General features: G+C 46.0%; 1 protein-coding gene across 1 annotated transcript; it reads left to right on the top strand.

Moving 5' to 3' along the window:
* The first annotated feature begins 467 nt into the window (after positions 1-467).
* Positions 468-11,736, top strand: LOC135805887 (ethanolaminephosphotransferase 1-like). The gene is made up of 9 exons (XM_065320006.1): positions 468-803; positions 2,450-2,518; positions 2,765-3,008; positions 4,161-4,375; positions 5,391-5,502; positions 5,940-5,988; positions 7,090-7,282; positions 8,164-8,340; positions 10,747-11,736. The coding sequence occupies exons 1-9, from the start codon at positions 735-737 to the stop codon at positions 10,807-10,809; spliced, it is 1,191 nt and encodes a 396-aa protein (XP_065176078.1). The 5' UTR covers positions 468-734; the 3' UTR covers positions 10,810-11,736.
* Positions 11,737-12,346: the final 610 nt, after the last annotated feature.

The raw sequence follows: 12,346 nt of genomic DNA, 5'->3' as shown, positions 1-12,346 counted from the left end.
GGTCAAAATGGTGGCACAAAATGGCGATAAATGCCACTACATGTACACCAGGCCGGCCGGATATCGGAGTCGACGTTTTTTTTTTGGTTCACTTTTTTTAGTCATGGAGACTGGATTCTTTGCAGTACAAATCAATGACTATACTACTAGTATAGTACTAGTATGACTGAATATTACATGACTGTACAGTGTACTGTAGTCTGTAGTCTGTAGTCTGTAGTGTAGGCGCATTGTCAGCATCACCATGATCACCATCAATCATGATCACCGTCGCGAGACGCGGCCGGCAGTGTAGCTTAGTAGCTAAGTGTGTGAACAATACTCTCAACATTTCGAGGTCATAATCAGGATCACGCCTCCAGTCTCCACGTACTGGTCCAGTCCACGTCTGTTGCGTAACGGTCGACGGTCATCGTCGATGTTTTACCGTGATGAAATCAGTTGTGCACGGTTTGTAGAGAAGTATAATTACTATAAACGACATAAATTATTATCGACCGCTAGTCTGTTGATTGTAAATCGCCCGGATACTAGTAGTAGACCTACGTTTGATTCTCGTTTTTCTGAACACACCACCGTAGGGGAAGCTAGCAAGCAAGGATAGTTATCGAAGTGTCTAGTAGTAGAGCTACTAGAGGTTGAAAGTTGGTTTTTGATTGGCAATCTCTCTGCACCTGTGACTGCTTGCGACTGAAGAATCTTGGTGTAGTGAACGTGAGTGCCTAAATCTTGCGATGGCAAGTGCACTGTTCAACTATCGCTACTATAGCGATGAGTTCATGGACGGGCTCAAATCATACAAGGTCAGTTCTCGATGGTGTTTTCAGCGACGTTTGTACTGAACGACCTGTGTAATATTAATTGTAAAATTAAATAATAATAGACTTAGTCGGAGGGAAACATATTAGCACACAAAGAGACGAAGCCAGTTGAAAATCTGATGAGACCTTTCGTACCATTACTTCTCCAATCAGTACAGTCATGGTGATAGTGTGACGAAGCACAACGATGTCAATTTATACAGCATATTGGCGGAAAATTGTAATGAAAACGTACACAGGCTGCATGATGGTCTGAGTTGCGCCAAAGAGCTAGTACAAGAACTATAACAAAAAGGTAGGCAGTCAAAATAGCACTAGCTTCCAACAAACTCCTATTGTGCTATCATTTTCTCAGCTGATGGGTTGTGTGAATCACGCTGGTTGGGTTCACACTTACTCGGGATAGTGTTCGTCAGCACTACCTGATCCACTGAAACAAAACCAACAAAAAAACAGAAGGCAATGGCAACAGTCCTGTCAAAGCCAAAAATCGCCCCTTCAACCAGCATACAGCGTGTCGACTCCAGGAATGGAGCGCCCAAGAAGGTGCAGACAACAACCAGAGTTCGCCGCAGTACTCGCTAGTACAACAGCGCCAAATAGCACGGACACCGACCAGGAGCCCAGCTGATCAGATAGCACTGACTAACACTATCCCGAGTAGGTGTGAACCCAACCAGCGTGTTTCACACAACCCATCAGCTGAGAAAAATGATAGTGCAATAACTAAACATCTTACCATATTCCCTGGTTGCCTGAATGCAGTATGTAAGAATATTCCAGAGCGCTTCAAGCTTCACGCGCGGGCGCGCACATAAAACTGTCTGAGCCAACCACGCAAGCGACCTTCACAATGGGGTCCCTGCGTACAGATGGTCTTGTTACCCAGGGTCGTTTGACTGGAAGTAACATCCCTTGGTCCTGGTAGTGCAGTGGTCCTCTGGGACAGGTGTTTGCCTTATCAGAGTGGTCAGAGCGGTCAGAGCGGTCAGAGCGGTCAGAGTGGTCAGAGCGGTCAGAGCGGTCAGAGCGGTCAGAGCGGTCGCCTTCACATGTTTTACTCTATACTGGCTGCTAGAGGGTAACAGGAATGTGCAAACTGTCGCATGAAATTTATCAGTAGCTCTTTCGCTACTTGTATTGGCTGGTCTCTGCTCCAGGGAAAATTGTCTTTTCATTACCCAATCAAAGCGAAGTAAAACTGGTACTGCATGTAGTATTCATAGTGAGTGTCTTGGAGTGTACAGCTTTCTTCCAATTTTTATTGCACTACATGTATTGAAACTATCCTTTCAGATCAATCAGTATAAAATGGATGGATGGTTGTTTGAAATCCTTTGTACAGTATGCTTTGCTGACCGGACCAAGTTCATCGAGTAGACTTGGTTTCATGTGCATCTGTTCGTCTCAGCAGGACGTGAAGCTGTCTGCAATTATTATTATTATTACGCACACACTCATGGCCAAGGCCAATCAAGGAGGAGGTGAGGGCGATTATAGCCAGCCATGGCAATGCATGGCAGTATCACCTTGTTTTTCACAGTGAACTGTTGGGTGTAACCCTGTAAGTTGAGAACCGCACATTATATTGTTGTGTGACTTTCTGTGTGTTCCTGTCTGGAATTCAGTATAGCTCCGTCGATACGTCACCCCTAGCTAAGTATGTGATGAAGCCTTGGTGGGGAACTTTCCTACATGTAAGTACCAAGGAATCAGGCTAACATTTTCAATCGAGACAGATGCTCTCTTCTTTGTTTTTGTCCAGTTGTGTCTGATAAACTAGCTGAACACAGGGACCTCCAGGTGTATGTACTGCGCGGTGCATGTCATTGGTCAGCACTCGGGCTGTATAGAATTCGCTTAGCATAGTGACAGTATTAGCAGTGGTGCACTTATTTGCATCAACAGCCCATCCAGTCTCAACTCTGTTGTGTCCTCTGCAGTACTTTGTACCAATGAATGTATCGGCCAACTCGATGACGTTCTGGGGCTTCATGATCGGTCTCAGCCACTTAATCCTCCTGACCTACTACGACCCAGCTGTCACCGTTATCCAGCCGCTCATGATCAATGTCTCTGTTCCATCCTGGGTCTGGCTGTACGGTGCTGTAGCTCATTTCCTTGCGCATACACTGGACGGGTCAGATGGTATGCAAGCAAGACGGACTGGTACTAGCTCTCCCTTAGGTATGGCAGTGTGCGGTGTGCGGATCTGTGAATGCACGAGATCATTTCAGTGTGAGGTTCACTGTTGCGTATTTCTACACAGCTGTTCGGAGCTATTTCAGAGACATATATGGGCCACAACCAGCTGAAACATGTCTTAGAGTGAAATTTTTCAAATTTTGTTTTCCTCCAGAAAACAGTTCTTGGGACCTTACTTGACCTCTTGAAGGTGATACAGGGCAGAAAAATAGTCTACAAGTGCCCCAAACACCGCTTTCAAAATATGTACTTTGAAATAGAAAATGACAGTTTTCGCACAGTCTGACACAAAGAGACAAACTATCACTTAGTGGCTTTTGTGGCGGAGCACAATACAACGGAACTAAAGATGTTGACACCGACTTGAGCATGTCAACGACATTAGTTCAAAGGCATGGCCCAAGTTCTTCCTGGAAAGCAACACGATGCTCTGGGCGGCGTTGCACTTGCATGCTTTTTCGATTCTGGCAGTGACACTTTCGATCGTCGCCTGCGTTTCCGAGACTGCGTCAGACGACTCATGAGAGCTGAACGCAAGTAACGTCGTAAGGCAGCCGGTTCGCCGCCTAATGATTATGTACTAGCCCACAACTTGTGTCTCTTTGCTACTGGAGATGACGGGGACGATTCAGCTTCGTTGTCGATATCAACATCACTGAGATCCCAACAAATTGTCAGCGTCGCTCTGCAGACCCGCCGCCACTGACTTGCAGACACCTGAACAAACCTGGGCCATGCACAGAGATCGTCTGGCCCTGCGAGCTGCTCTAGTATCACTAGATGCGGACATTGTCAGTCTTTGCTCGCCAGCTACTTGAACTAGACCGCCAAACAAGTGTTTGAACAAAATTTGAGAAGATGATCGCCACAATCATCATGGATCATTTGAATGAAGTGCAGAGTGAACACGCTCCAAAAAAACATTTTTTTCATTTCGTCATTTCCCAACTTTTTTACGAAACCCCAAAGACATGTTTTAGCTGATCGCGGCCCATATCAAGAATGGCGTACTAATGCAGCCGCTTTCCAGCACGTAAATACCACATAAGTCAGTGTGTGTGTGTGTGTGTGTGTGTGTGTGTGTGTGTGTGTGTGTGTGTGTGTGTGTGTGTGTGCACGCTTCTTGCTGCTCAGGGGAGCTAATGGACCATGGCCTGGACAGTTTGTCGGTATCTGCCATCGTGCTCAGCATTCCGTCGATGTTCGCCAACCACCCGCCGTCACAGTCACCTCCGTACGAGCTCTTCACTCTGTTCTTCGTCACCGTACTGGGATTCTACATGAGCCACTGGGAGAAATATTTGACTGGCGTGTTGTACTTACCATGGACCTATGATGCCAGCATGCTGGTGAGTATATTTGACTGGCGTGTTGTACTTACCATGGACCTATGATGCCAGCATGCTGGTGAGTTGTGAGAATCGTGTGTTCTTGAACTCTTATCCGACAATTCATCTAAAACTCTCCGGCATTTCAACACTACGTTTCAAAGCGAAATTTCCAAACAACATTTTGGGGTGCGGAGACAGGAATTGTCACTCGATTCCTGAGATACGCAGCTTTCCACGGGTGTCATATGGAAGGTCGAGAGGTTTGTAACAATTCAATTTCAAGGTGCTGAAATGTTGGGTACGGGCGCTGAGCTCTCCCTACTCAATCAGTATGGCAACGACGGTGTGGAGGTCGTCGTATCTAGCGACTCAGACATCAAGGAGGGCACAGGTGCTCACGAAAACATCCAAAATGACACTCAATGATAGAGATGATTGACAACTTGACGTAGCCCAGGTTATTTGGTATGCATTTTGCCATGGTACTTGCATGTTGGGAACTTGTGGCCAGGCACAAGGGGTACACGGATGCGGCTAATGGGGTTTCTCGGCACTTGTGCCAGTGGTTGTGACACTTAGCCACTCACCCCCACCGTTAGGCGCTGCATCTGCCGCTAGGGTTTACCGGGTGCTAGCGGCCGTCGTGAGTTCCCTTTGGGAACGGACACGATAATTTACTTTACTTGCTTTACTGCATGTTGTATCTTTCAAAGTCTTAGTCTTAGCAGGAAAGCTGCCTATGCTCTGTGAAGGGCTTTTCAGCACTATTTCTCATGGCTGTGTTAACCCTACCGTAGGTGCATTTCACATTATCAGTACTATGTTTGTATTATGTGCTGTTACTATCCAAGTTGTGCATTGCATGTGATATTTCACAGGTTCCGATTGCATTTCCTGGTGACAATGCTGTATCCATCAATCATTCGTTGCAACAATGTGTGTGCGTGCGCGCGCGTATGTGGGTGGGTGTGCTTGCATACATGCCTTTGTGTGTATGTGTGTATTTGCGTGTCGGTCTGTGTTTCCTCTGCAGTTGGCCCAGTGCTTATTCTTTTTGCAGTTTCTCACTAATGATAGAGTGCTGGATTTTGTCGAGAGTGTCACCGGACTCAATACTCCAGAGACATTCCTTCTCTCCGTTATTGGTATGCTTCAATGCTTGTGTGTGGCATAATGTGAGGAGAAGGTTAGGAGTCTGCAAGATTTCCAGTTTGAGTCTGCCATGCAGACAACCAGTGTGAGTCTGCTGTGAGCAGGCATGCATAGTGGGATGGTCTTTGACCATGATTGAGAAACAGACCCGTCATATATTTCTCTAGCGCAGGGGACAGAAGGAACAGCATACCAGTTACATATCTTGAGTTAACAGTGGATTTTCTCTTCAAAACATAGACTAGAGTGTTGTGCCTCGCTTCACATTCAACTCTTACAATACTATGATTGCTTGGGGAAATGTTGTTATGTCTGGCCCTAAGGGCCCACACGCAGCATTACACAGATTCGTATGGCCATTCTAATAATGAAAGAACTGAAGGACCATGTTGACTCATGCTTTTTTTTACCATTTGTTTCTTGCCTGCAGTCAGCGTCTTCATCTTCTCCATACCGTGTACGCTGAGAAATATTTACCTGTAAGTCCTGTGCCCGTCCTCAGTATGCTACTAACGATGTACACTTCTTTTAGGACACTTGTCTTACTCAGTGTGTTGCGACTCATGACATGGGATGCTGATTGGCCTCTGTGAGCCAATGCCAACGTAGTAACTGAGTCTCCGCAGGCTTAGTGGAGAGCCTATGGTTCTGCACTCAGCAGCCAAAATGTGTCCAACCTAACTTAGATCGAGGAAAACTTGCGAATCTTTAATTTTGTTGCCAAAATATAGTGCCCGAAAGAACAGAATGGGTTGTGGACTGCCTGCTGAGTGAAAAGTCTGTCGGCGCGTTCTAGGCTTGGCCTGGTCCCATAGCTTGGATGGGTAGAGCAAATCTTATGACAAGCAAGTGGGGTTGGCATTTTTTCGTTTTTCTGGCAGTTTGCATGATCCCTGACTGATTGAAAAGAACAGGATACCGAGAGAGCCCTATGCTCATGGGCGCTCGCTATGCTGGCCATGTTCACATACATGAACAGCTCTACGTGATGTGTACCATGATGCAGGATATATGCATGGTACTAGTACCTTTGAAGATCCCCACGTGATTGTCGTATTACCCATACCCTGAACGTCTTGGTATTGCCTGGCTCTAGCAGGCGTTGTTACGCCACTCATGTGATAGATGTTTTTACCTGCCACTCATCCATGATCCTTTGGTCATGTGGTATGTGCACGCATCGAATATGCATGCTCGCAATCCCCACGAAAGGCCGCTGGACAAAGTCGGCAATTGCTTACATAATATTTAGGGCCCATCATTCAGTTTCGACTTAGGCGGCTCGTGACAATACTCCGTGCTGTCTCGTTCGTGTAACGAAGGTGGTCTCATGTGGACACAGGTGGCAATCTACAACCACAATTCTCTAGTGTGCCACTTTCATATTTTCCCAATGAACTTACAATGTAGGGTTGCAGCATATTTGGGGGAAATCCTTTTGCTTCCAATCAGCATTTGATCCTGGTTACCTTTGTTCCTTAGTAATTGTCTTGAACCGCCCCACTATGTCTGACAAAGCTTAAAAACCTTTTGAACTATTTTAGCACGTGTGGCATGACTTTTCTTTTGACTATCTGCAGTGCTTCCAAGGATAAAACCAACCCAGTGGTCAAGAAGCAGCTCCATTGGTCCACTGCCTTCCAGCCCGGTGTTCCGTTCTTCATGTCGTCAGCTATCTTCATTGGCTGGCACATTGTTGGCAAGAATAATGTTGCTGTTTACCACACTCGCCTGTTCTTCTACTCGTGGGCCCTGATCTTCTCTAACATTACGGTAAAGCGTCGCATGCGTACATAGTCATTCTCCTGAGATGTTGTATTTGCCCACTAAACAGCAAACACGTGGACATGTTTTGGTGGGTGATCCGGGACACCTATCCTCTACTTACAATTACTGCACTGGCGTAAGAAGTTGTATATTGCACCGTAGCTCTATATTTTCACATCTGCCTAGTAGCATTGGGTTGAACCACTGTCCCTAGAATCACACCCAACTGCTGAAACGCCTCAAGGCCGTAACAACAGCACAAAAAACACCGTTTTGCACAAATTGGGTTGGACAACGTTTTGAAAATAAGGTCCGGCCATGGCCTTTGCCGGACCGGGTGCCACGGCCCTGCACGTACACTTACTTGCTTCCTACAGCTCATCTCACATATTCGCATCTGGATCCTCATCTGCAGTGTTTGTGTGTTCTTACCATACGTGCACTTCCATAAGTATCTACTTGAAGTACATAGTGAACCTTGGTTGTCAAAACACGTTTTAGTGAACCTTGGTTGTCAAAACACGTTTTAGTGGACATTGGTTGTCAAAACACGTTTTAGTGGACATTGGTTGTCAAAACACGTTTCCACTACGCTCACCGTGAACATGGGCCACGCCTGGAAATTCAAAATGGAAAGTCAGTTATTTGCAGGGATGCCGAGACCATTTGGGAGATGAAGACGTTATGAGTAAATAAATACTGGCTGGTCTGTTAGATTTTATCTCTTGGTTTTCACCGATTCGCAGCTTGTGCAGAAAATCTTTCATAAAAAATGGGACAGCAACTCTTAGCTAGTTCAGTTCCCTCACGCTGACGGACTGCAGTGTCCTGTAATATTATGCACAGGTAAAATAGATGTTTTTGTTTTCTTGTGTGTGTACCTGCAGACACGTTTGATTGTGGCTCAGATGTGCAGTCGCCGCTATGCCCCACTGAACATTCTCATCCTGCTTCCAGCCATAGCGTTTGGCGTGGATGTGCTGGAACTGGCTGACACAGAAGTGACCATGTGGTGCTTGTTCCTGTCTCTACTGGTGCTACACATCCACTACTTTGCCTGTTTGGTAAGTACTATAGTCACGGCGTTGCATGGTGAAAAGCACTGGCCGGGTTTTCTTGGTGTGAACAAGCAATGTTTATTTTTACTGCCCGGTGGAAACTGCTACTCTGGTTGGTGGAGTGGGTGTGTGTGGAGGGGGGGGGGGGGGGTGTTGGCGAAAAGGAGAAGGAAAAAGACATACGGATGGGGTGGACAATTTTAAAACATCAATGATGTAGAGGGAAATCAACAAGGCGTACAAGGAAGAATTATCTTATTTCCTCCCCTCCGCCGCAATGCATACTAAGTATGTCTTATCATTTAAACAAACGGCGAGGAGACAATAATTTGATAACTTGTCTTATTGATTGCGGTTATCATTTTATCATTGAATCGGATTCCGGAAATTTCTTCTTCTAGCGATTGCACTTTCATGGTTGACGTGGGTAAACACCTGAGAGGTACGGCAGAGAGGGCAAGAGGCCTCTCAGGGTTTTTCTATTCCCAGGAGTTTTAACCGGAGGACAAGACAAGCAATGGCCCAGCGTCTAAGTCAAACATCATCGCGATGCCGTCAATTCAGCTCAGCGCCTGCCATGCTCCTGTTAGAATATGTTCTTTCGCCTGATCGAGAAGTTCCATGTACATGTCTCTGTTATTTCGACGCTCTGGGTATCAGCTGCTAGAACTGGAAATGGAGTGGAAGAATTGGCACGTCGAGCTCTTGAGATAAAATATGAGTCGTACAGTCAACACCTTTAAAAAAAAATGTGACTGAGGTGCAGATGCGCATGTGTTTATACATACGCGTCTATGACTACGTGTCTATACATATCTGGCACACACTGCTCCAGGCTAGTGTGGTGCTGGCTCAGTAATTAAAAAAAAAAGAAAGTGCAGCTGTGTGCGTACAGGATTTTCATGCATGCAAGCATACACTGTACTGCTTAATGAAATCCAAGTGTGTGTGTGTGTCAAGTACACGCCAGGCGCTGTGCAGCCCTAGCCCTACCTACACTGGGCTGGTCACTGGTGCAAGGTGCATAGCTGACTCACTTGATCGGGTTTCAGTGAGTAGCACTGTGCCTGGCTTGTTTGCACTGGCTCTGGCAAACTGGTTTCCAGATATGGCGAGTGACACACTCATCACCCAAGCAGAACATCATGTTTGGTGAACTTGCTTGTTGCTTCACTAGGTAGTGGATTAGTTGTCACCAAACGTTTGAGTGCATGTATGTATGGGTACTCATCAGTGGACCAAGGTAGACCATGAGAGATGGTTGCACTGTTTCTAGACTTTGGCAAAAAATACATTAGCCCCATCCCTCACATAAATAAGTCAACAAAGAGGCATCTTTGGATTGAGGAGGGCTGGTTTCGAAACAACTGGTTTGAAGCTCAAAGTAGAGCTGCTGTTAGCTCAGAGCAGAGCTGCAGTTAGCTCAGAGCAGAGCTGGTGTTAGCTCAAAGTAGAGCTGCGGTTAGCTCAAAGTAGAGCTGCGGTTAGCTCAAAGTAGAGCTGCTGTTAGCTCAAAGTAGAGCTGCTGTTAGCTCAAGGTAGAGCTGCTGTTAGCTCAAAGTAGAGCTGCGGTTAGCTCAAAGTAGAGCTACGGTTAGCTCAAAGTAGAGCTGCTGTTAGCTCAACGTAGAGCTGCAATGCTAAATGGACGTAATATAGCGCAACGCAGAGCCGCAGCAAATAGCTAGATATACCAGTTGTGAGAGTGGACCCGATTAGTGGGTACGACAATTATAATGATGGTGTGAATAAGTTCGATAGGGGGGATGGTGGGAAAAGAAACACTGCTGAAGCACGATCCGTTGACTGGAAGAGCACAACAGGGCAAGCAAGATTTGTTTTTCTTTTCAGCAAAACGGGCTGGTGCCATTTGTGATTACGCAGCAAAACTAAGCGCATGTCGTCAGTCTTGAATGCAGTACAAAGCAATGCAGTGCAGTGTGTGCGCTAGTTCGGATTGTTGCTAACAAGTACTAGCACAGCTAGTGTAGTGTCTCAGCTAGAGACGGGGTTCGGTTTATTCTATGATCGATTACATGGAGACTAGAAGAAGACCAACTACAATTGCAAGTAAATTATGTTAACGGAACAAGAACAAGGAGACTCGTGTGTCAATACGAAAAGGCAGACATACTAAAATGATCTGCGCATGGTGTGACGTCAATACAATAATGATGACGTAAGAAATGTCCAGGAGTGGATCATCAGCACATACACTACAGCTAGTACACCATTAAAACGTACTGTTTTGTCTTTGAATTAGAGACCAGTGGACACATCCATCCAAAAGGCTCTGAAGATCCGGGCCAGCTTTGATGCAGTGCAACGTTTCGGCACTAGGCCATCATCAAGTACAGACAAGGATCACTGTACTTAATTCTCACTTTTGTTTGCTTTGTTTTGTCCTCGTAGATCCGTCAATTTTCTTCATACCTAGGTGTTCCATGCCTGGCCATGGCCAAGCCAAAGGAATGAGTCAGTGCAGCTGCGGTCTTGCCCAAGTTTCAGCCCTAGTGTGTGCTCCTCTCTGTCTCTGGCTTTCTGTCCGGCTCTGTCTTTCCCTGTCTCTGTACCTCTGGCTTTCTGTCTGTCTCTGTCTCTCTCCCCTCTCTGCCCCTGTCTCTCTGCCTCTGTCTGTCACCCTTCCCGTCTGTCTCTCTGCCTCTGTGTCTATTTCCCCCCCCCCCCCTCTCTCTCATGTGTACGCACTTGCTCGCTCACTCTGCTCCTGGTGTAGGTTCAGATCAAAGTTCACTTCAATACTATCAACTCATAGACTTTTCAGTACTAAGCATGTTTCATGTTTCATGTTTCATGTTGTGTATTGAAAAGGCCAGATCTTTTGTTGTGTATGGAAAAGGCAGGATCTTTTCATGCATCAAGCAGCTGGCATGCTCTTATCTTATTAGCAGCAACACATGTTGCCGTACGCGGGTGGCGAGTGTGCGTATTTGACTTCCCTTTCAACAATGGGTGGTATGTAGTGGCACTGCTTGTAAGCCTTGCCGCGGCTCAGCCTTGCTCAGCCTGGGTAATTGGCTGCCCCATGGCATCACTAGCTACTGGCTGTTCAGAGAGATACGAGTTGAACTATTGATATCTAGTAATCATTAATAGGTTTGGCCACGAAGAAGCAAACTAGAGACATCTCTCTATTCTATGCCTATTTATTTGTAGTCGTTTTTCAATTGCACTCTTCTATAATAGGATTGCACTCTTCTATAATAGGATTGCACTCTTCTATAATAGGATGTTGCCCAACTAGTTCAATCCACATTAGATTTTGATATGGTACAAAAGACTGCAGACTAATCAAGTGTACTGAGTTCATAAACGCTCTTTCTTTTCCGTTGGTTAGTAGTGATTTTGCAGTGAGTTCTTCAATTTGTTTCGTTAAATGAAGCGAAGATGTCGGTGAAGTCCAATGTGTAAACTGCCCAACTCTACCTCATTCATGAGAAGTAGATGCTACATATTAGTGTCCAATGCCATCTAGTCACAACCATGCCCTAATGCGAAAATGAATCCCTTCTTGCTGTGTTGTCTAATAATTTTAGTTACTGCTGAAGTTCTGTTTTTGTCGAGTGCTGCAGCGCCAATAGTTGTGTGTGTGTGGGGGGGGGGGGGGGGAAGGGGGAGGGGAGGGGAGTGGTATGTACGCACGTCGGTTATCCAACAGCGCACTGTCAGCTCTTAGATTGTATATTTACACAAGATTACAGTCCAGCTTCAAGTACAGTCGTCCCTCTCTAATCCGGCACTTTATAATCCAGCACCCTCGATAAACCAGCACAATTTTCAGTAGCCAAAATGTCCTCTTCATGCACATTGCAGCAGTAAATCAGATTTGTTAATCCAGCACCCTCCCTAATCCAGCAGATTTTCGTGGCACAAATGGTGCCGGATTATAGAGGGACCACTGTACTTGAATGTGCCGGGACAGTGAGCACCACTGATGAACATTGCCTTGATCCAATGTTACATATAAGTCAGTCTATAGATGAGCACGGCG

This window comes from Sycon ciliatum, chromosome 1 (genome assembly GCF_964019385.1).
Source record: "Sycon ciliatum chromosome 1, ocSycCili1.1, whole genome shotgun sequence".
In the NCBI taxonomy this organism is placed as follows: Eukaryota; Metazoa; Porifera; class Calcarea; order Leucosolenida; family Sycettidae; genus Sycon; species Sycon ciliatum.
Note: the sequence above shows the minus strand (reverse complement) of the source record. Positions and strands in the feature narration are given on the sequence as shown.